The 24,505-nt window shown below is 39.9% G+C and overlaps 1 protein-coding gene across 1 annotated transcript in view; it reads left to right on the plus strand.

The window, feature by feature from the left end:
- Window positions 1–24,505, plus strand: part of CACNA1I (calcium voltage-gated channel subunit alpha1 I) — a 3,136,920-nt gene that overhangs the window by 2,195,615 nt on the left and 916,800 nt on the right. Inside the window, exon 14 of the mRNA XM_044073362.1 lies at window positions 21,095–21,291. Within this exon, the coding sequence (XP_043929297.1) occupies window positions 21,095–21,291 (197 nt within the window). The remainder of the gene's footprint in view (window positions 1–21,094; window positions 21,292–24,505) is intronic.

The following is a 24,505-nucleotide window of genomic DNA, read 5'->3' on the forward strand; positions in this document are numbered from 1 at the left end:
GCACAGTGAAACATAAGTATTTATATAGATGTCTTGCAAGGGGTTACGAATGAGGAAATTTCAGTGGTGATTCATTATCAATCATTTGAGAAAGGCTTTTAAGTTTGCATCCAAGGTCAGTCATCAGTGTCACAGTGGCTATTTATCATGTCAGTTAGTTGTTCTTTCAAAGCCTCACACTGTTGGATCAATGTGTCTTCTGCAACATCACTCAAGGCTTTAATATTTGATAAAAATCCAAAGGCCTTATCAGACTCTGAAAGCTGCTCATACTGGTCAGAAAACAATTGGATTGTTGTGTCCAGCAACACATTGAAGAACTCCACACATAGTTTTACCATTGGATCCTGTACAGTCTCATCCTCTCCTTCATAGTCAAAGAACCACTTTACTTTCCTCTGCCCTTTTTCTTGAAATGTAGTGCCAACATCCAGTTCTTCTGCTATCTTGGAGGCTTCACCCATGGCACATTTAAATCCTGTCTCTGTAATTCTTCAGCAAGCCCATATTTGATGCCAGCACTTTGACACATACAGAAATATCAACATATGGACTCTGCAGAAGTTTGCTTGCATGATTTACCTCTGTCAGGACATCATACCAAACAACTAAATATACAATGAATCGATATGTCATAAGTTCTGAGCGCAGCCCCTTTGCGTGTTGATATGTTGGAGCATCACTTGTACGTAAAGCTTCACCTATCACATGTAATGCTTCCACAGCTCCCTTCAACTGAAATTGTACTGCCTTGACAGACCCTATCCTGCATTCCCACCAGGTCTCAGACAGAGGCTTCACAATGATGTTTATTTGTCGATTCAAGATCTGCCTTCAGCTCATTGATGCTGAACAGAGTATATAAATGTTCTGCAGACATCCAAAGAAAAACACTGCCTGTAGTGATGAATGTGCTGCATTAGTAACTGTAAAATTTAAATTATGGCAGGCACATGGCACATAAAAAGCCCTTGAATTCATCTGTTTTATCCGATCCTGAACTCCAGCTTGTTTCCTCTTCATGTTGCTGCCATTGTCATACCCTTGTTCTCGACAGTCATTAATGTCCAGTTGATGATTTTTCCAGAGTCTGAAGATATGCTTCTGTAAGTCTTGGCCCAGTTGTATCATTTACAGGCACAAATTCCAGAAAGTGTTCCTCGGCTGTGGCTGCAGTCCTTGAAATGTCCACATACCTAACAGCTATAGTCCTTTGCTCTTGATCGCTGATAACTGGTGTGCAATCAAAAATCACGGAAAAGTACCTAGCATCCTTCACCTTCCCTGCAATGGTCTTTAAAGTAGCAGTTGCAATCATATGGATAATTTCCTTCTTTATATACTTCACAAGATAATGATCCATTGCTTCTTTATTCCTAATATGACACAAATGTTCAGCCATGCAGGAATCAAACTGTGACAAAAGCTGCACTTGGCCTAAGAAATTGCCATTGCCATAGGTGTACAGGGCATCAGTCGTACCATGGAATGCCATGTTCCGTTCTGCCAGGTATTGGACAATAGCTATAATGCCTTTTAATATAACACACCAGTGAGTTCTCTTTTTCAACCACTGCTTGTCTCCTATCATCCATTGCCTGCTTACTTTTTACTCTGTTGTCCAGTTCTTTCCATTTCAGCATGCATGATGCATGCCCTGGTGCTTGGTCATGGCTGTGTAAAGCTATGGACATCTCTCTCCGTGCATTGTAACCACCTGACCTGAAAAGATGGTTAGAATGTCAAAATAATTAGCATACAAAGCAAAACGGTGCATCTTTTGAGTCTGACTATGTCAACCAAGTGCATTTTGCTCCTTCCCCATTAGTCAGCATATGGAAATAGTTATCCAATGTAAATATTTTCAGTTCATTGACTGGGAACTGCAGCAACAGCACTTGCACAGATCCATGATGAATGGCAGCTACCCTCAGCTCATCCCTTGTCAAGTCTGGCCAAGTTCCTAGATCCTCAAAAGATACACCTGACACTCCCTGCAAGTCATAGACCACATCTGCTGTCAGTATGGAAGTACTGACTCCTTCTGTATCAAGCTCTGGTGATCCAGGCAGCACTTCTAAAGTTGAATCCACATTTGCTGACATACTTTCGACCATGGTAATGGCTGTAGGTTCACAGGAGGTAGCCTGTAGTGCAGCTACAACAGAGTGTGTACTTTGTATGGTAAGGATGCTGGCTTCACAGTGGGTAGGCTGTAATGCAGAACCACTGTGTTGTCCTGAAGGCAGACTTTTTGCTGATTCTTTCTTCTTTGATGACCCACAGAAAAAATTCTTAATGGAAACCTGTTTCTTTGCATCCTCATTTCGCTGCTGCTGAAGGTTTTATTTTAGCTGCTCCAGACAAATATGTAGATTTCATTTCTAACCGGGAATGTAAGTAAAGTAGAATTTACCACACATGCAGACATCGGTCCTTTGTCATGTTAGTAAAAAGCACTACACTTCAGGTAAATGCTAACCACTTTCTTTGACCCATCTTGGACTGCATAATGACAAATGTTAGCATTCTGAACACATTCTAAGGATGGTATTTTTCCAGATTACACAGAAACATCTCCCATTACAATAGTGGAATGTTACCCATCAGATTTACTTAAGTGGACCCACTGAGGTAAACCCTCAACATTGAGGTGCCCATTGCCACAATATGTGAAATACAGACTCCAAGCTAGCCAACCAGTGTAAGCAATAAGTCTTACCTGTAAGCTCAAGCTACAAACCATCAACCTTTCCCTTAATAACCTACCTGTGACACCTGCCTCCTCTGCTTACAAGCTACAGTCACTAATGTGCATTACTCTCTAAGAATCATCTGCCGTATAGCACTACTACTTCTACAAAAAGTCATAATAAAAGGAAATAGCCCCAAATATATGGTCTATAACCAGGTACCACTACATCTTGATATAAAAGATGGGTTTTACAAAATGTAAATTCTCATGTCAACTGACTTTTATATCTTAATGGCACACATGATGCTAGCAGTATTAAGGCCTCACCACTGCAAAAAAAAAAAAAAATGCATTTGGGTATAGCAGAAAAACTGAAGATGCCACACTAAGTCAACTAAGAGCTACACAATCCATCGTGCAATTCACAACCAACAAGAAGTGACCAGTTGATTACATCTTGCACCGTAGGCAGAACTGAAGAGAAACTAGGACCAGTAGGCAAAAATACTGCAATGCAGGCATATAAACCATAAAACTGGATTAGGTTCCAAAAGCCATATTAGTATGACTGCAGGCACAAAAGAATGAGCAACCAAAACTGAACACTGTTCATAAAGACAAGCTATTCTGTAGGCACAAGTGAAATGTAGTGCAAAATTTCTATTGATGTCTGTTACTACTGTACCGTAGGCTGAAAAACTGCCTAGCAAGAGTGACAAGTAGGGAAAAGGACAGTAATGCAGAAAATAGGCACAATTCAAATGCATTACAAAATACATATTGCATAATAACTTCCACTGACGTCAGTTACTATTGTACCAGAAAGACTGAAGAATGACTAACCAGTAGGCAAAAAACTTAATGTGAAAGGCACAAATCACAGTTTTAAGTTAAATACGAAATGCTGGAGGTGGATTTCAGCTTATTCTACAAAATTATCTCCCTTTCTTTGCCTCCAAACATGTGAAGAGGTCCAAAAGACTTAAAATATTGCTATTACAAGCTGTCTGAAACAGGCACCTGAAGTCTGAGAGAACAAATGTTTAAGCAGAAAGTCACAAGTTTTAACAGGAGCACATCAAACTATGAGACAAGAAAAAAATATGGAGCAAAAAACAAGACATTGCCCAAAACTATCTGTTCACATTTTAATTACAAATCAGCCAACATTCAGGAATGCAGTCACAATGGCAGGCACTGCATAATGTGAGCAACATTGTCATGTACCTGCCCACTACCTCTCCATCTCTTGGCACACACTTGAACCAAAATCATTGGTAGAACAAAGGAGTGAAATCATGGACTTCCTAGAAAACCTAATTTGTGAGGGACATAATAGAAGTGCCAAGAAAGCATATGGAGACAGACAATCCTACAGCCCCACCCCCCATCCCTTAGCATAAAAACTCTGGACAAAAGCATAAAGCCAGGGACTGTACCATGCATTACGTGGAGGATATGAAATACGAAGTCCATTTTTCTAGTAGCTTCAGCCCTCAACATTGACATAATCATTTTGTGAATGAGGAACAGACCAAAAATATCAGGCAAACATTCTACAACATTCTTCTAGCCCCTAGCCCCCCCCCCCCCGACTTCTCATCACAATTATTCTAGTAGATAAAGCCAAAAATAATTGCAGAACAAATGCGTAACATCGAGGATAGTTTAAAACATTGCTATGATAAACTTAGAAAGATATTAGAATAGAAGGGTTTGCATAAGCATGCATTAAAACAGTACATTCTGATGAATTCTCACAGTCATCCCCAATGTCTCAACAAAATAATTGTAGATGAAGTAAACAAACTAAAAAAATTAGACAAAAGCATAAAATTAGGGATTTAAAACAATGTACTTAGGAAATAAAATATGCTAGAACAGATTTTGCAGGAGCATGCATTGCACAAACCCAAATTGTTGATGAAGAATAGACTAAAATTACCAGGCAAATATCTAAACATTGTGCAAAGTTCTAGAATTCCAGCAGCACTTGCCCTCTCTTAACTTATCAACAATTCTAGACAAAGACAAAAATAACCACAGAATGAAGGCAGAACACAAGGGATAGTTTTAAACATTAAAAAAAAGACACAATAACCAAACGTAAAAAACAATAAATCAAAGTCACGTATCTCAGAGTAGCTCACCAGATTTATTAGAGCTTAACGCTTTGGCACAAGGCCATACTCTTTGAAGGCCTGGTGTCGAAGTGTTAAGTTCTAATAAATCTGGTGAGCTATTCTGAGATCCGTGATTTTTATTTTGTTGTTTTTTACTTCGTAGTTTTAAATATTGCTATGATATATCTGCATGAAGCAAAACCACCACAAGACAAAGGCATTACATTAGGAATTTAAAGTACTGGGCTTACAAACCAATAACAATGCTAGAATAAGATTTTGCAGTAGCATGTGTTGTATGATCCCACATTTTTGTGGAAAAACAGAGCAAAAATAATAAACATCCAGACATTATGCAACATTCTCACAGGCACTAAGGCTGTAGCAACCCCCTAACCAATCAGCTAATTACAAATGCAGTCAAAAATAACTAAAGAACAAAGGTGTGACATCAGGGATGATTTAAAACATTGCTATGATTAACTTAATTGTTAGAACAGTATTAGCATTAGAATGCATTAAGACATCAGTGCATTCTGAAGAATGTTCACAGACCATAACCCCCAATGTCTCAGCCCAATAATTCTGGATGAATTGGAAAAATAAAACCAAGACAAAGGTGTAATATTAACAATATGCTTATACATTGTGTAAACTCATATTTTTTTAAGAAACAAAAAATACCAGGCAAACATTTTAACACTGTGCAACATTCTCACAGTGCCTAACCAACGCACCCAACCTCTCAATACAATAACTATGGACAAAACAAAAAACTATCATAGAACAAAGTCGAATGATCAGAGATAGTTGTAAGCAATGTCGGCATAGACATTACTAGCATAACAGGGTTTGCATTAGTATACATTAAAACATCTGTACATTCTGCAACATCCTCACAGATGCTATCCCCCCTCCCAACCTCTCAGCACAATAATTCTGGACAAAGCAAAACGTTGTACAACAAAAGAGTAGCGTCAGGGATTGTTGTAAACATTGCGGTAAGCACAAAACAGTACTAGCATAAAAGGGTTTGCATTGGCATACATTAAAACAACAGCTATACATTCTGCAACATTCTCTCAGCCACTATCCCCCCACTACCGATCTTTCAGCAGAGAGACAAAACTAAAATAAATTAATAAACATTCTTATGCAAGCCTGACTAAAAAGACTACATCAAATCTGGACATTAATTATTACAGACAAGCCTCCCTTTCCCAATCTCTTAGCAGAAGAATTCTGGACAAAAGTAAAATAAAATTGTTGCAACCACAGTCGCTCACCCCCCCAATCCTCTTAGTACAGGAACTCTGTATAAAAAGTAATATAATCATCCCCATAGATTTACTAACCCCCCACCCACAAAAATAAAGTTAAAAATAAATCCAAAAGCTTATCTTTTATGCAGTTGATAGAAGGCTGCTACTAATCCTCTTCTCTGTCTTCATGACTGTAGATTGACCTGCTGCGTGCTTCCCCTCTACACAGACCAGAACAGTTCCCTCCTTTTAAATTGCCTTAAAAGGACAGTTTTTCAGATCTTTCAAAAATTGCCCTTACAAGAACAGTTGAAAATACCTTGTCTCGTTATAGCTCCTGAAAAGCTTGAATTCACTTTCTGTCCTCCATCCTCATGCCAGTAATCCAGAGTCCCTGATCTGCTGTAGATAAAAATCAAAGCAAATCCTCCCTTGAAAAACAAGAAGAGATATAATGCTTGCTACACACATGTGCCTTTTTAAAGGCTGTTGACACAGGAAGTTCTTTGCAAGGACTAATTAGGTCCTTGCTTCATCACTTCCTTTTAAAAGAAAAAAAAAATGACAGCTTACGTTCCTGGCTGCTGCAGCCAACCAGGTCCCTTGCTTCACAGAAATGGACATGACTGAGTGCAGCTTACAGACCAGTTAAAAAAAAAAAATGGAAAAAAGGTTTGCAACCACGCACATGACATAGCCGTGCAGATGTCCACTATGTGCCGAGGAACGAACGGCGGAGACAGAGAAATCTGCAGCTGCTGCATGGGAGCCCTCATTTGTGGGGAGATAATAGGGGGCTCCTCATGTCTGCAGATTCCATTGGTGCCTAACACAGGCTATGCAATGGATCCCCCTCTTTCTGCTAGTTTTTTGGTAAAACAGTTCATGAAAGGAAGTTTGCATATGAGATCTCCTTACAAGCATATTCTTCCTTTATGGGCTCTCTTTTATGTTCTTGAAGAATCGACCTTACCACTTTTCAAACTGTCAGCACAAGATGATCTCACATTCTTAACATGGAAACCTGTTTTGCTTATTGCTGTGACATCTGCAAGGTGAGTTTCTGAGCTGCAAGCTCTCATGATGGGACAATCTTGCCTAATTTTCCAAAGGGATAGGTTTGTGTTACACACTAATCCTTCTTTCATGCCCAAAGAGGTCTCGGAATTTATTCTCATTCAGTCTACTTATCTCCCTCTGTTCTTTCTAGAACCTAAGAATAAGGGAGAGAGGATACTTCATACCTTGAATGTGCACTGGCAGCTCAGATACTACTTTGACAGAATGAGTCTCTTTAGGAAGGCTGAAAGGCTTTTTTATTTCCTTCAAAAGGGCAAGAAGGGTCAACCTGTCTCTAAGCAAATCATTGTATGTTGACTGTTCTCTGGTATTGTTGTTTGTTACACCCACCATGGCAAGGTGAATTCTTGCAAGGTAAAGACACATTCCACCAGGGTCTTTTCCTCTTCAGTGGTATATTGGAAAACAGTGGACCGTAAAAGTGTTCTAAAGGCAAAAACTTGGTCTTCTGTCCATACCTTTAAGAAGCACTACAAGGTGGATGACTTTCCCAGCCAGAGCAGGCTTTGTGATGACTGTTCTCTAGGGGGCTCTTGACCCTTATCCTTTCTCCTCCCAATTTAGGGAAACTTTGAGAATCTACCCATATGCCATTAAGGCAGCATGTTTATTGAAAATAGTACAGTTGCATAAGTCCTACTTACCTGTAACAGTAGATGGTCATAGAACACATTGCCTTACTGGCAGTACCCTCCCACAATCCCCATTTTGTTGGATGTATACAGTTTGTTGCTACAGTTTCCACTGAGTTTAGTTCAGCAGACTTTTTTGTTGCATGAGTGTGTGTGTGTGTGTGTGTGTGTGTGTGTGTGTGTGTGTGTGTGTGTGTGTGTGTGTGTGTGTGTGTGTGTGTGTGTGTGTGTGTGAGTGTGTGTGTGTGTGTGTGTGTGTGTGTGTGTGTGTCTTTTGGTTTGGATCAGTAGGTGCTTGCACTCCTGCTGGACCCTAGAAAGCTGAAAAGTTCATGTCTGTAGGTTTGAAGGACAGTCCTGGTCCTGCCAGTTGATTGGTCCTTCACTCCCACAGACAAGCAGTGGGAGGAGATTTAATAGACCGCCAGTCAGAGAATAGCAGGCATCTATTACACATATGCCATTAAGGCAGTGTGTTTTTATTTTCTTTTTTATTTATTTTATTTTGTTTTACATTTGTTGACTGAGAAAGTCCGACTCAACACAGGTCCATTTTCAGTGAAGGCCCAGGGAGAAAAGCTCCATTCCAATACATGAACAAGCAGTTAAAGAACAGTGGCACTTACACACAAATCAGGCAGGCTAACATTAGTAAATATATGACGGTATATAGTATAGAATCATAGTAATATATACATTTCAGAGATAGCACTTATCATAATACATACAGAAAATTGCAGACTTATACATAGATTTGATGCAGTTCTTTGCGGACTTGTAAATACAATTGATCGCAATGCATTCTTTTAATAGCAGACTTTCACATTTCATACATTAAGGTGACTTGGACCAGAAACAGGGTCAGAAAGTGGACTTGACATGTGGTAGGGTAAAGGGTTATAGCTTGTATGCCCGTGTTTACCTGGGGTGAGACAGGAACATAGCTGGTTGTTCATGAAGAGGGCTTTAAGGAGTTTTTTAATTTGGATAGTGGAATTATTGGATGTTAGGTGGACAGGTAGGGAGTTCCAGAGTTTGGAAATGAAGTAGCTAAAGAGAGATTTTCCTGCCTCATTATTATGCTTGGTGATTTCTAGGAGTTTAAGATGCTAGATCTCAAGGTTCTTGTTGTGGTGTGAGGATGAATAAGATGTTGGAGAGCTCAGATTTTGTCTGAGTGGTAGAATACTTTGTGTATGAGTGATAGTTGATTTAGTTGAAGTAATAAAAGGAGCTCCAACAAGTTTAGCTTTTTGAGAGAATCTCAGTGATGTGTTCTATACGCAGATTCTGTAGCAAATCTAGCTATCTTATTGTAGCAGGATTCTAGTTTGTGTAGATCGGATTTATGAAGGTTAGTAAGTACTGGGGATGCGTAGAGGAGGGTAGATACAGATGTGTCCTGGCTATTGTGGTTTTAGATTGCTTTGAGAGAAATTGCTTGTTTCGATAGAGCAGTCCTAGATTTTTGTGAACTTTCTTGATAGTTTGGGCAATGTGCAAGTCAAACCTTAGGTGGTTGTCTTATTTCAACACCTAGAAGTTTGGTGTGGGTGCCTGGGGTAATTTCAGTTTTGTTACTAGAGGTGATTAATAAAGTTATCTGTTTGGGGGAAGAATCTATTAGAGCTGAAGAGGAGTAGTTTTGTTTTAGTTGGGTTAAGAATAAACTGGTGAGTGGTGAACCAGGTTTCAGCTAGTGAGAAGCATTCTTGTGTTTGGCAGTGGAGGAGTTCAAGTGTGGAGGTGGCACAAATGATAGTGGTGTCATCTGTGTATTGAATTGTTGAGGCCATAGGTGTGGCAACTGAGGGTTGATTAAACAGTGAAGAGTAGTGGGCCCAGTATGAAACCTTGGGAGATTCCTAATGAAACAGGCAGTAGGGAGGATATTTGGTTCTGCCATTGTATTGCCTGCTGCCGACTTGATAGATAGCTCTTGAACCATGTAATAGAGGAAGTACTGAGGTTCAGGGTAAAGAGTGAGTGGAGACATTTATGGTGATTTACCATATTGAAAGCTTTTGACACATCTAAGAATATGGCAGAGACTAGTTGACCATTGTTTCTATGGTGATTAATGGTGTTAGTTAATGATACAAGTGCAGTGGTGGTACTATGGAAGGGTCTAAAGCCATGCTGGTTTTTAGATAGCAAATTGTTTTCTTGAAGGTAATCCATGAGTTGTGTGTGCATGACCCTTTCTAGGATTTTTGATAAGGGTGATAGAATAGCAATAGGGCAGTAGTTATTGAGTTAAAAGGAGTTACCTCCTTTGTGTAGTGGTATGATATGGGAGGTTTTCCATATGTGGGGTACTTTACACTCTGAGATCAATCTCTTAATGAGAATAGTAACAGCATAGGTTATAGCTACTGCAGCTATTTGGAGGTATTCTTTTGGTAGTTTACCGGTGGACAGGGTGGTGGGTTTCAGTTTTTGTATGAGTTTTAGAATGGTTTTGATTGATACTGGCTGAAAGCTAAAGTCGGAGCTATTATCTTGTGTTTCATTTGTAGTTGGAATATTTGTTGGGGTGGGGTGATTGGTATTAATCTGGTTGTTAGTTAGGGTCTGGATTGTCTCAGTAAAATATTTGTTGAACTGGGCAGGGATATTGGCTTGGTTGTTTCCTGTTGTAGGTGTGGGGGTAGAAGTTTTACCAGGCTGTAATACAGAGTTGATTGCTGCCCAGAATTTTTGGGGGATTTTTACATGTCTTTCTTGTAAATTTTGGTAATAGGAGATTCTGTCAGTTTTGATGAGTTTCTTGGCTCTGTTATGTAGTTCTATTTGGGTTTTGTTTCTATGAAATTGTATCAATGCTTTGTCCCTTTCTTTGAGAATTGATCTGGTTGGTTTAGTTAGCCAGGGGGCATATTTAATTTTTATTCTAGTGGTTCTTGAGGGAGCACAATGGTTTAATATGTTTAGGAAGGTTGTATTAAAGTATAGTACTGCATCCTCAAAAGTTAACTGTTTCAGAGGGGTCCAGTTGCAAGATTTTAGGTCACAGATAAAGTCATTAGGGGTAAAGTTCTTTATGTTTCTGACTTCTCATTGTGTTACCTGGCTCATCTGGGGAGTTTTGCTTCTCAGTACGAACGTTGGTTGGTGGTCGTGAGGATGTCTGGCAGACATCCAGGTAGGGATGTGAGGGATGGGTGGGATACAAATATCCAGTCCAGTACGGATTGGCATTTGGATCTTTTTGTCATTTCTGGTAGGGGATGTGATAACTTGGGTAAATCTGTGGAGGTTAATATGGGTGAGTGGATTTTGACTAGACCAGTTAAGCCAATCTAAATTGAAGTCACCTAGCAGGATATTTTCTTGGGGTAGGATGGTTGAGATCCATTCTAGTAGGTTTTCCATGATTGTGATATTGTTCCCTGGGGGAATATAGCAGCCAATGATATTAATATATTTTTTAGGGTTTAGTTTAAACTTGGTAAGGATGAGTTCAGCATTATTGAAGTCTGGGATAGTAATAAGTTGTTCAAGGATGAGGTGATTTTCATACAGTATGGCCCCTTCTTCCTACTTTGTCTCAGCAAATGATATTGTACCCTGGGGCTGTAATTTCATTATTGTGGATATCTGGTTTTAGTCAAGTCTCAGTAAGACAATTTCTATGTTCTATGAATAACTGTTGTTACAGGTATATAGGCCTTACACAACTGAGCTTGTCATTTAGAAACTCTCATATTATTTGCTTGTAGCAGTATTGACATTTCTAAGATAATCAATCATTTTTTTCTTTTGTTTGAAAAGTCAGCTTTAAAAACAGCCCATTGCTTTTAAGTAACTGTGATATTCCTCTAAATGCTATTTCATGTGTGTTGTTGCATAGATAGTGTCAAAGGAAAAAACTTCAAAGACCAATACACGTAAGGTTCAGTTAAGGCACTTTTAATTTACTTGCAGCAAGGAGACAAAAACATGCAAATGCAAGGATTTGTCTAACTACTAACAGGAAGTATGTTCATTCTTATACTATTTTACAAGACATGGCCTTCTAAGCTGACATAATCAAACACAACTTTCAGTATTGTTCTACAGCAGATGTTACTCAGATTTTCTGCTGACATGACTAGATTTGTGAGAAACTTTTGAGAAAAACAACCTGGCCTTGGTGACCATTAATCCGTTTGCAAGCCTCTATTGTACAGTGTTACATTTCAAGGTACTTTTCTAATTCAGATACAAGCAAATGCTGATTGCAGTTCATATTTTCAAGCAGGCTTTGTACTAATTATCTGTAACTTCTACAGCTGTGTATTTTCTCATGGCACAGCGGAACTTCTTGTCTAAGTTTCATGCAAGTAGTATTGTTCTATTCATTATTTTCCTAACGCAAGCAGAAATCACCTGCTTCTCAGTAAATTTCCAAGGCACAAGCAAGATTTTAGCTAACAATACAAGGTCAGAAAGCAACTGCAGTTTGTACAGATTTATGCAGTATGAAATAGAATAAATGTGTTAACCCTTTTCAAGCTCTAAATGCACTAAGCATGTTGCTAATACACACATTAATACATATTTTTCTAACATTTCCCCCATATTAATACTTTTATTCTACTTTCAAAATAAGCATAAACAGTTTGTTTTCCTCTCCTAACCTGTTCCACTCAGGATTTGCAGTTAAGAGAGTCATTCAGTTTAAACTTATGAAAGCATTTTTAGTCTTTTAACAGTTCTTCAAATTCAGTACTTTGATATAAGGTTTCAGAAACTGAAATGTCTATAAGGTCTTTAATCAGTCTTTTCATGCAGGGGATACCACAAGCACATACTCCCAGTAGGAGCATACCTAGACAGATGGCAATCATTAGGATGGCACCCCACCCCCCAAACCATTTCTGGAAAAAGTCCGTTAGTGGGTTTGGGCCTGGTTTGGTCATGGCCGACACGTGCTGAATTACCTCAAGATGATTGTCTATCTCGTGCTTATGGTCATGAATTTACGAACAGCATTCTTCTTGGATTAAAGCGCACGTACCACCTCTTGCCACTAGGGTGAAGTCGAAAGCCATGCGGTTTTGGAGCACTACAGTTCTCATAGCATTCAGTTCATCAGTCACCAATTCGAGAGCAGAAAAAGTTGCGTTGCTCATTACTTCAAGATGTTTTGATAGTTTTCTCAGCTCCCAGATCGATTTCACTGCTCCATATGCTGGTAATATGCCTGCCCATGATATAACGCTATCACTCAAGTCCATGTGTGTCAGTCCTTTGCCTAGAGAGTGATGGTCTTTCCAACGCGCATCGATTTGTCCCACTGGATTTACAGGTTTCTTGACGACTTCTCGGGCATTTTGAATTTTCCCATGAGGCAAAACTGCAGTGTGTTGTATGGCTGGAACCAGATAACCCAAAAAACAACTGCTGGACCAATTCTCAGGTAACCATTTGTATGCCTTTCTGCCACACACAACCTAACAGTCCTCTACTTTAGTAGTAACCTTACTATAAATATACACTCGCCCTGCATGAAACATTTTTCTATCAATTGTAGACAGCTGTTTATAAAGAACAGAATTATGTTTTACTTCATCAAGTGTTTTGTGCATCAATCCAAGAAATGAATCATAGTTTGTATTACAATAAAGATCTACATTGTTACCTTTAGTGTAACATTTATAAGGAACAGTCACATTGCAATTGCTCCAACCCACCCGAACAGTATCATTTTTATAAAAACACACAGTTCCCTTTTGTGGAGCAGACAAGTGCAATGCTATTTTATCTTGTGCTGTAATGGTTGCGGTATCATAAATCAAGTTCTCCCAGGTCTCATTGACCCCTAGGGGGACTGTAGACATTAATAACCCCCCGTATGCTGTCGGCAAAGCTGTACAAATCCAGCAATTCGAAACATTGAAAGTCTCAGCATACACATATTTAATTGCCTGGTAAGTGTTAAAGTTTGGATGCCAGTTTATGAGTAATGCTTCACATTTATTCAGTTCAGTCTGTGTGGTTGGGAAAAGAAAAGGCCACAACAAAAAGATTATTGTCACTAGTACAGTTAACAGGATGATTATGCAATACTTCTGAGGAAAGGGTTGTTCTGCATTCCTGTTTCTTCTGGACTCTATCATTTTTCTCTTGGAATGTAACAAGATTTTTGTCCAGTTTAAAGTTTTTAACTAATTTACAGTGCGTCAGGTGGATCCAGGAGGCACGCTACGCAATTTTGACTGCAGTGGGTGTTGACAAAAGCACTTGATATAGACCTTCCCACTTTGGAGATGCCCAATTCTTCTTCTTAACTATTTGCAGCCAGATCCACGCTCCAGGGGGCACTGCCACTTCTGATGGTCTGGTTCGTTCTTTATCTGAAACAGAATTTAACTGCAACAAATGTTTAGAATTTAAGAGTTTTCGCATATACTCAGCTAATGTACTGTCAGCTTCCTGGTCTGCGGGCATGACAGATTTCCACTGAGGCATATAGTAAGCCCTTCCAAAGAGTTTTTCAAAAGGAGTCAATCCTTTTGCATTCGGAACAGTTCTCATACTCAACAGTGCCAGGGGTAGACAGTACATCCAGTTTCTCTGCGTTTCTGTTATTAATTTTCATAGCTTACTCTTTAAAATCCCATTATGCCTCTCTACTAGCCCTGTTGATTGAGGGTGATACACACAATGATTTTTTAGGGAAATACCATGACTGCTGTATGGTCTGGTTCATGAAGTGTGTGCCGTTGTCACTGTAGATCCTTTCCGAATGCCGAATCTAGGGATGATTTCTTTAACAATAACTTTAGCCACAGTCATAGCATCTGGATTTTTAGTTGGAAAGGCTTCCACCCATCTGGAAAACATATCTACAATGACAAGACAATACTTCTTATTTTCACATTTATTCAACTCTATGAAATCCATACAGATAGTATGAAACGGATACGGTGGTGTAGGGAAACTCCCTTGCTTGGGCTTTAACGCCCCTTGTGCATGATGTTTATTACAAACGTGGCATAATGAACAAAATTTTTTAGAGTAATTTGTAAATCCATACGTCGTGAACACTTGGTTCACCAGCTGTACCATCCCCCCTGTTGAGACATGGCACTGCCCATGGCTCAACAAAGCTGCATATCTAAACAAATTAGACAGCAATATCGGTTTTCCTTCTTTAGAGATGTACAGCCCCTTTTCGAGAATTGCTCCTCGTTTTATCCATCTTTGTTTTTCAGCTTGCGTAGTAAGTGTCTGCATTGTCTTTAACATTTCTAAGTCTAAAATCTCAGAGGGTTGTAATTCCTCATTCAAAAGAAATGCTTCTGAAGCTGCCTGCTTTGCAGCTGTATCAGCTCTCGCATTACCTTTTGAAATCCTATCCTGTTGCTTGGTATGAGCTGTGCATTTACAAATAGCTACTTTCTGAGGTAACTGAATAGATTCTAAAAAATCTAAAATAAACTGTGCATGATTAATTGGTTTGCCAGTAGATGTTATCATTCCTCGATTTTTCCACTGTTGCGCAAAAACATGTACAGTAGAAAAAGCGTACTGGCTGTCAGTAAAAATGTTCACATATTTTCACCCTTTGCTAAGGTACATGCCCGTGTCCAGGCAATCAATTCTGCTGCCTGTGCAGATAAACTATGTGGTAAAGATTTTGCTTCTATAATGTCTGTGTCAGAAACTACTGCATATCCTACTAGGTTCTGTCCTGCAGGACCCCTTTTGCATGAGCCATTCATGTAGTATGTCACCTCGGCATCATCCAAGGGAACATCCATAAGATCTTTTCTAGGCAGTGTCTTTTGCTAAATCACCTGCAGGCAGCTGTGTGGGGTGCCATCTGCAGGGGTTGGGAGCAAGGTAGAAGGGTTCAAAGTCATACATTGTTCAATTGTCATATGAGGTTGACTCAACAGTATAGTCATACAGGAAAGATGCCTAGCAGGGGAAAGATATGCTACCTTCTCTTGCAGTAAAATAATTGCGACTGCATGAGGCACTCTCAATGTGAGAGGGTGGAACAACACTACTGAGGCCAAAGCCTGTATTGCCATTGCAGCTGCAACTACTGCTTGTACACAGTGAGGTAAAGACCATGCCACTGGGTCCAGTTGTGATGAATAATAAGCAATAGGGCGTTGCTTGTCCCCATGCTGCTGTGTTAACACTGATGTCATATAACCTTGCTTACAATCTACAGTTTGGAAAAAACGTTTATGATAGTTTGGTAATCCGAAAACTAATGAGGACGCTATTAACTGTTTCAGTTTGCAGAAAGCAGATTCTGCTTCTGGTGTCCATTGTAACAAATCCTGTGCTGCCATAGGCTTTTTATAAATCAGGTTAGTCAGCGGTGCAGATTCCAAAGCATAGTTTGAAATCCAACTCCGACAAAAATTAGTCGTACCCAGGAAGGATATAATTTCCTTCTTGGTAGTGGGTTTTGGTGCTTGCAAAATCGCTATTTTTCTGTCCTCATTTAATGTCCTACCCTCCTTGGATATTACATATCCTCGGTATTTAACTTGTTTTTTCCAAAGCTGCAGTTTATTTTTGTTTACTTTATGTCCTTCAGTGGCTAAAAATTGTAATAGCGCTATGGTATCTTCTTTACAATCTTGCTGGGTGGGGGACGCCAGCAGGATATCATCAGCATAAAGCAAAATTTGGCTACCTCTTGGTGGGGTAAATCCCGCCAAGTTGCTCGCCATTTCTTGTGAGAATATTGTTGGACTTTCACAATACCCCTGTGGTAGTCGCGTATATGTATACCTTTTCCCCTGAAATGTGCATGCAAACCAATGCTGACTGTCAGGGTGTATCAGTATCGAAAAGAACGCATTGCTGATATCCACCACAGAAAAATATTTCTGTTGAGGTTTCAAATCATTCAACAGAGTGTGTGGGTCTGGCACTGTAGGTGCCCTTGGTATTACTGCGTCATTTACAGCTTGTAAATCCTGGACCATACGCCACTCTCCATTTGCTTTCTAAACAGGAAATAGGGGTGTGTTACATGGTGAATCAGGAGACTCCACCAGCACCCCTTCCTTAAGTAAAGCTGCTATAATAGGTTTGATTCCTACCTCTGCATCTTTTCTTAAGAGATACAGTCTCTTTTGTGGTCTAAATGCTGACTTTGGCTTAATAGTAACTGGTCCTGCGGTACGAATAAGTCCTACATCTGATTTTCCTGTTGACCAGAGATTTTCTGATATATTCTGTAAGGCATTCTCTTCCTCCTTCAATAGGAGTGCTAATCAGCTGTCCTTGCTAGACTGCAAGTGTACAGCTGGGTGGGTCTGAGTTATCCAATTCAGCTTCTGCATTTGTATTCCCTGTTCTGACAGTTCTAACTCTGTCTGTTTCTCCCATCCCGTGACTTTTTCTCCCAAGTCTACCCATTTTATATTCTTGTCCTTAGTTAAGCTAACATGTGGTAATCGATTAGATTTGTAGAGTGCAAAGAACTCCTGGGGCAATGAACAGCTGGCTACACTGTTCCCTTCTGTGTCCCAGTACAGATTACGTAATATCAATCTGTTTGCACAATTTCTAAACAATTCTTGCTCATATTCCTTATCAGGTCCTGGTGTATTACAATAATGCAGAGTACAGTGCAACAAATGCTGTTTATCAATGTCAAGGGAGGGGAACTTGCTGATGGCTATGTTCATCAACTCTTCAGTCACCGCCCCTGGACCAGTCGTAACCAAGTCCTGGTTGTACCAATAAAACATTTCACCCTCCGATTGCACTGCAAAGGTATCAGTTTGTCGCTGTGCTTCCATACCCTGCATAGTCGGAACTACTGCTATACCAAATAGCTGCATAAGGTCTCTGCCCAAGAGGTTTACTGGGCATTTTGCAGATACAACAATTTTACTTTTTTGGGTCAATCCTGAAACAGGATCAGTTATCACAATATTATGGGAAAGGGGCTCCTGATGCAGCTGTCTATTAGCTGCTTTCACTGATATGTAATCAGGTGACTCTGAATTCTCTGGCAGTTTGAAGGGATGTACCAGGGTCCGTGATGCCCCTGTGTCACACAAGAATCTGACTTCCCTCCCTTCTACCAGGAGTGTAACTTCTGGTTTCATGTCTGCAAAATAGAGCTCCAAGCTCAATAAAGCCAAATCTAATATTTCATTTTCTTTGCTATCCGTGACTTTTTGCACTTCCTCTATTTCTTCTGCCACATTCTCTACTCCCTCTATCACGTACTCATTTGTCCCTCTGCTATCCCCTTCTAGTGATTCTTGACTATCATATAGTCAGTCCTCACCCTCCTTATCTTCCATGGTTGCCTTCTTGTTTTTCTTGCAATCCCTTGCCAAGTGTCCCTTCTTACCGCATTTAAAACATTCACCCTTTTTCTTTCGCCCTTCAAAGTCTTCTGATCGTTGATCAGATTGTTTGTTTCCCTGGGCATTTTTCTTGCCGTTTTTCCCCGGACTGTACTACATATACTTCTGCTCCATCTTCTACAGAAAATACTTGGACTTTCTTATTCTTTTTGCTATTGAAATGCCTTTCGGCATGCCTAGCATATTCAAGGCATGATTGTAACCTGCTTGTACGATGGTCTACCATGTGTTTTGTAATAAAGCTACTTATAGGTGCAATGCTGCCTTTCAAAAATGCATTCTTTAACTGCTGCTCGTATGGGGAATTGTGTGTCTGATCTTCAGGAACCTGCATTCCACAATGGTTATTAAAACATTCTAATAGTCTGGCATAATATTGGTCAATAGCTTCACCTTCCTGTTGGATGCATTGATTAATGCAAGTCCAGTCTGCCCTAGGCTTCCATTTCTCAGAGATTCGGTCTGTAAGACCTTTCACTCTGTTGTCTAATTCTGCGCTACTATGTGGGAGGGGCCTGAGCGTAGCGTCACGTAGATTCCAGTCACCACTAATCATGTGCCAAACTGGTCCCACAATTTGTCTGACTACTTTTTCTACCTCTTCTCCATTTAAATTATAACTCAACCTCATTCCTTGCAAATCTTCTAAGAACTTTCTAAAATTAACTTTTGGATGGGGAATTCCCTCAGTGGCTTTCCAGATGTCTTCCGGAGTCCAGGGTCTATACACTAGAATAGTTGGGTCCTGACCTTCTTGCCCTGCCCGAGGATTAGGTACTTCTATAAGTGGGCATATTTCTTCTTCACTCTTAAATCGTGAATTTCTACCCATTTGATATAACTCAATTTCTCCTTTTGAGTTTCCTGCCCATGTTCGAGACCTGGTCTCAACGGGATCTCTAATAAATGGTTTTGCTTTTGTAGTGTCTCTACTTACAGTGACAGCAGGATCTCGCAGGGGTGGACTAATTTGTTCACTTGCCTCATATTCTGGTAAGGGAGGTGGAGGGGCTGATGCTATTACTAAGTTATTGTCCTCCTTATCTAAAAACATTGCTTTTGAATTATTATTCTTTTGTTCCCTTCGGTTTACTTCCTCAATCCACCTGTGTGCCTGAGGAATTCCTAATTGACGTTGCTTTTTTACCCGACCTCTAGAATCGGTTTTAAGCTGTTTGACAAGTGAGGATTTCTCTAGTTTACCATCAATTTCATACTTTAACCCATTTTGAGTAGTATTTAATATTATCAGCACTCTGTGACTGCATGTATTTCGCGTCTTCGGTTAACGGCGGATTTTGGGAACTTTTTGTACAATTATTACCCATTTTGTCCTACCCTTTTAATCATTACATAACTCCTTATTTTTAACGTGGTACCACGGGTGTTTTTATAGTCTCTTCAGAATGACTGCCTACATGCTCTGTTTCCCTGATCTATGACAAGGCAGTAATCTTTCTGTCCCTGACTTATAAACAAAGTCTTAACAGAACAAATACAAATCTAGTCCCTAATCTAAAACAGAAAAAGAAGGTGGATTCACCTTACCTGAGCCTTCGTGATTGATCACCTGGTTCGAGTAAACCCGTCCTTCAGTCGCAGATCAGAAAGTGGCTGGCCTCTTTTGTACAACAATTCAGTCGGAGGACTTTTCGAGTAAGAAGAACCGACGTGGTTTCTTCCCCGTACGGTTTCAAGCCACGTGGCCTGTCTGATCTGAGGCGAAGTGAAGGTTTCCGGTCCGAAGGACCAATCTGTCAAAGGAAAAAACTTCAAAAAACCAATACACGTAAGGTTCAGTTAAGGCACTTTTAATTTACTTGCAGCAAGGAGACAAAAACATGCAAATACAAGGATTTGTCTAACTACTATCAGGAAGTATGTTCATTCGTATACTATTTTACAAGACATGGCCTTCTAAGCTGGCGTAATCAAACACAACTTTCAGTATTGTTCTACAGCAGATGTTACTCAGATTTTCTGCTGACATGACTAGATTTGTGAGAAACTTTTGAGAAAAACAACCTGGCCTTGGTGACCATTAATCCGTTTACAAGCCTCTATTGTACAGTGTTACATTTCAAGGTACTTTTCTAATTCAGATACAAGCAAATGCTGACTGCAGTTCATATTTTCAAGCAAGCTTTGTACTAATTATCTGTAACTTCTACAGCTGTGTATTTTCTCATGGCACAGCGGAACTTCTTGTCTAAATTTCATACAAGTAGTATTGTTCTATTCATTATTTTCCTAACACAAGCAGAAATCACCTGCTTCTCAGTAAATTTCCAAGGCACAAGCAAGATTTTAGCTAACAATACAAGGTCAGAAAGCAACTGCAGTTTGTACAGATTTATGCAGTATGAAATAGAATAAATGTGTTAACCCATTTCAAGCTCTAAATGCACTAAGCATATTGCTAATACACGCATTAATACATATTTTTCTAACAGATAGATAGCTCTGTTTTCCTATCTAGTGTAACAGTAAAGGTAAGCAAATGAAAAAAGTTGCTTAGCATGTGGTAACACTTGTGTCAGATAGCAGAGTTTGACTAAAATATTTAGATGGAAAGCTCTGGGCACACTTATTCCGTTTTACTGAAGTTTGCTGTTGAATGTCTTTTAGATAAAATATGAATGGGTATTAGAAAAAAATGTGTTTCCATTGAGAACATTTTAGGAGCAATGCACATATGAAAGCCACTATATAATAAAGTTGAAACATTTTGAATGAAATTAAACAATGCTACTGGCTAAGTAGCTTATCTAAAACATGGATAATTTTCTGAGAAGACCAGAGTTGTTAACAGTTTCTTAGTTTTCAGAATATATTTATGCTTTTCTTTGAATTTGTTTGCACTTGGCATGTTATGGTACTTCTGCAATGCCTGCAGTAAATGTTTTATTGAAATACGCAGTATGTGTATTACAGTGTAGTATTGTTTATGTAATCTTAGATCCAAAGATGTGTTCCATTCCAATGACACCTAATGGACACCTTGATGCCATCTCATCACCATGCCCACCAATTGCTGGTGGCATCATTGCCTCATCCAGGAATTCTCTGCAGCGTGATCAAGTCCACATAATGGTTGGGTCAAGAAAAGGTAGCATCATGTCATTGGGAAGAGCTAACTATGACCAGAAATCAATGGTAAGAAAGGCTTTAAAGAATAAATGTTCCATACATGTCGCATGCAGTTCTACTGTACAGAGCCAGCATGGCCGTATGCCATCACTCACTAATGTCTTGATATGTTGATTGCTTCTACATATAAAGACCAGGCTGGTAGTGCATCTAAGGAATCTGGAGCCATTGGAATGGGCAGATTATGCCCTATGACTCTGGCAACTGAGTTTGAGTAATGCCTTGTATGTCTTTTGAAGATGGCATGAGGGAAGCGAAGACTGGAAAGGTGCAGCCAGTTTCTTTCTAATTGAGGGGATGGATGGGCACACATGTCCTGCCACCAGAAGCATTACTAGGGTGGGATAAAGGGAGTGCGTTGCTGCCCTCAGTGCAAGGTGTTAGATACATTTTTTTGCTCCTCATGTAAATGTCAGGACAGTAGAGTATGATGGCATTAAGACTTGGCAGTCCTCCATGGGAGAGGAGGAAGAAGCACCAGACTGGAGAAGGGATTTTTTTTTTTGCACTTGCATAGAGCATGCATGTAGAGCATGAGGATGTTAGAACTTGGTCCTCCTTCTTAGGACATCAGAGGAGAAGAAACAAACTGGACAACAGGCCATTTCCCCCTCAACCTAGTGCAGAGGGCCACCAGATCAAGGAGCAACAAAGGACACCAAATGAGTCAGCTGTTACTATGCCAGGCAGTGTATCTCATCAGTAAAACCACCACTTTATTATGGGGTAGTATGTGCATGGTACCCATGATTACAGGGGAGTATGTGTGTGGCACCCATTATTACAGGGGAGTATGTATGTGGTACCCATGATTACAGGGAAGTATGTGTATGATACACATGATTTTTGAGGAGTACATGAATGGTACACATGATGAAAGCCAACACATTCTGGCTAGGCTTATAAATGCCTTCGGGCAGATAGCCTAGTACCTACCTATGAATCTATACCCCAGGGATCACTTCAGTGGCTCTGCTGGACAGAGGCACAGGGAACTAATCTAAGGGGGCGGCGAAAGCCAACACATTCTGGCTAGGCTTATAAATGCCTTTGGGCAGATAGCCTAGTACCTACCTATGAACCTATGAACCTATTATAGGGGAGTGTGTGTGTGTGTGTGTGTGTGTGTGTGTGTGTGTGTGTGTGTGTGTGTGTGGTATACATGATTACAGGGGAGTGCATGTATGGTACACATGATTACAGGGGAATACATGTGTGGAACACTTGATTACAGGGTTGTAGGTGTGTGGTATACATGATTGCAGGGGAGTATGTATATAGTACCTATGATTACAGGGGAGTATGTGTGTGGTACCCATGATTACAGGGGAATATGTGTGTGGTACCCATGATTACAGGGGAGTATGTGTATGGTACACATGATTATAGAGGAGTACATGAATGGTACACATGATTATAGGGGAGTGCGTGTGTCGTACACATGATTACAGGGGAGTACATGTGTGGAACACTTGATTACAGGGGAGCAGGTGTGTGGTATACATGATTACAGGGGAATAGGTGTATGGTACACATGATTACATGAGAGTGTGTGTGCAGTACTCATGATTAGAGGGGAGTGTGTGTGTATGCAGTTCCCACGATTACAGAGGAGTGCATGTGTCTGTGTGTTTGTGTGTGTGGTACCCATGATTGCAGGGGAGTATGTCTGTGGTACTCATAATTACAGGGGAGTACATGTGCGATAGCCATAATTACATGCAAGTATGTTCGGAGGTTCAGAGGTGTTTATTAGGCACATGACAAAAGGGCCTTTTTAAGCCTAGTCATGCATCCCAAACCTCTGACAAGTGCTGATACCCTTGATAAGTATAAGCAGGGGCTTGGTTGATTAAACATTTACAAGTAAGACCCTAGGCAATGCACCATTTACAGGCTGCCTATGCTCATTAGAGACATAGATGCCAAACCAGGGATGAATTCCCTGTTCCCCATCCAGTTGTCCAAATTATACTTGAATTGGGTTAGGGAGGAATTCTGCTCACATGGATGGGAAGCCTGTTCCAGAGGAGGGGCAGTCTCTGGGATACATCCCTGCCTCTCCAGCAGGTCCTATTTATATCACAGGGAAGATTTAAGTCTTTAGAATGGGTAATGAATGTGTGGTAGCCACAATTACAGGTGAATATGTGTGCAGTATTCATGATTACAGGAGAGTATGCATGTGATACCCATGATTACAGGGGAGTATGCATGTGATACCCATGATTACAGGGGAGTTATGCATGTGTTACACATGATTACAGGGGAGTATGCATGTGATACACATGATTACAGGAGAGTATGTGAACAGTACTCATAATTACAGCGGAGTATTCATGTGGTACACATGATTACAGGGGAGTATGCGTATGGTACACATGATTACAGGAGAGTATGTGAGTGGTACCCATGATTACAGGGGAGTATGTGTGCGTTACCCATGTTTACATGGGAGTAAATGTGCAGTATAGACCAAATCTTATCTTCACTGCATGGATGCAAGGCTGACAACTTTGCCTCCCAGTCTCCTTGCTCTTGCTGTGGAGAATGATTGGAGTGGTAAGGCTCTCACTTTGCAGAATGAACAGGTATTACAGGGGTAAGGTATGAGCTACATGTTCAACTGAAGGAACTGGGCTCATACAAATCTGAAAGGTCTTTAACTGGTGACAAAATTCATTTCATTCAAAACATAAACTTGATCATTTTTAATCTAATTTCCTTATTAGATACATTTTAAATCAATCTTGTTAACCATGCTGTCCATTTTTCTTCACCTTCAACTCTAAAGATAATCTCTAATATTTTAATATCTGTTGTAATGTCCAGTCTGTCAGTCTTCATCTGTGAAATACCACATTTTCCATCAACTTGTGTATTCTTAGCTCTTGGATATATAAAAAAGTTTCATATCCAAAACACTGGCACAGAACCAAAGGTGTTAGACTGCAATTGTACAAAATCTGACATCTCAAGTACATACAACAGCTACGCATGTACTCAAACCTGTACAACTCTGATCAATTATACATGAACATTTAAAAAGTACTTAACATGGGGACATCACCCACTACAAATGCTTTAATATTCTTAGTCTAACTTATGTATAGTGGAAAAATGGCACCTAGTTAATCGTAATGTGAACACGGTCTCGCTCCTTTATCCAGAAGGCTGTAATCTTAGAGAATAATAATAATAAAAGCACTTTAAGGAGAAA

The sequence above is a fragment of the Protopterus annectens genome, chromosome 1.part0, assembly GCF_019279795.1.
Source record: "Protopterus annectens isolate FY-2018-M chromosome 1.part0, PAN1.0, whole genome shotgun sequence".
In the NCBI taxonomy this organism is placed as follows: Eukaryota; Metazoa; Chordata; order Ceratodontiformes; family Protopteridae; genus Protopterus; species Protopterus annectens.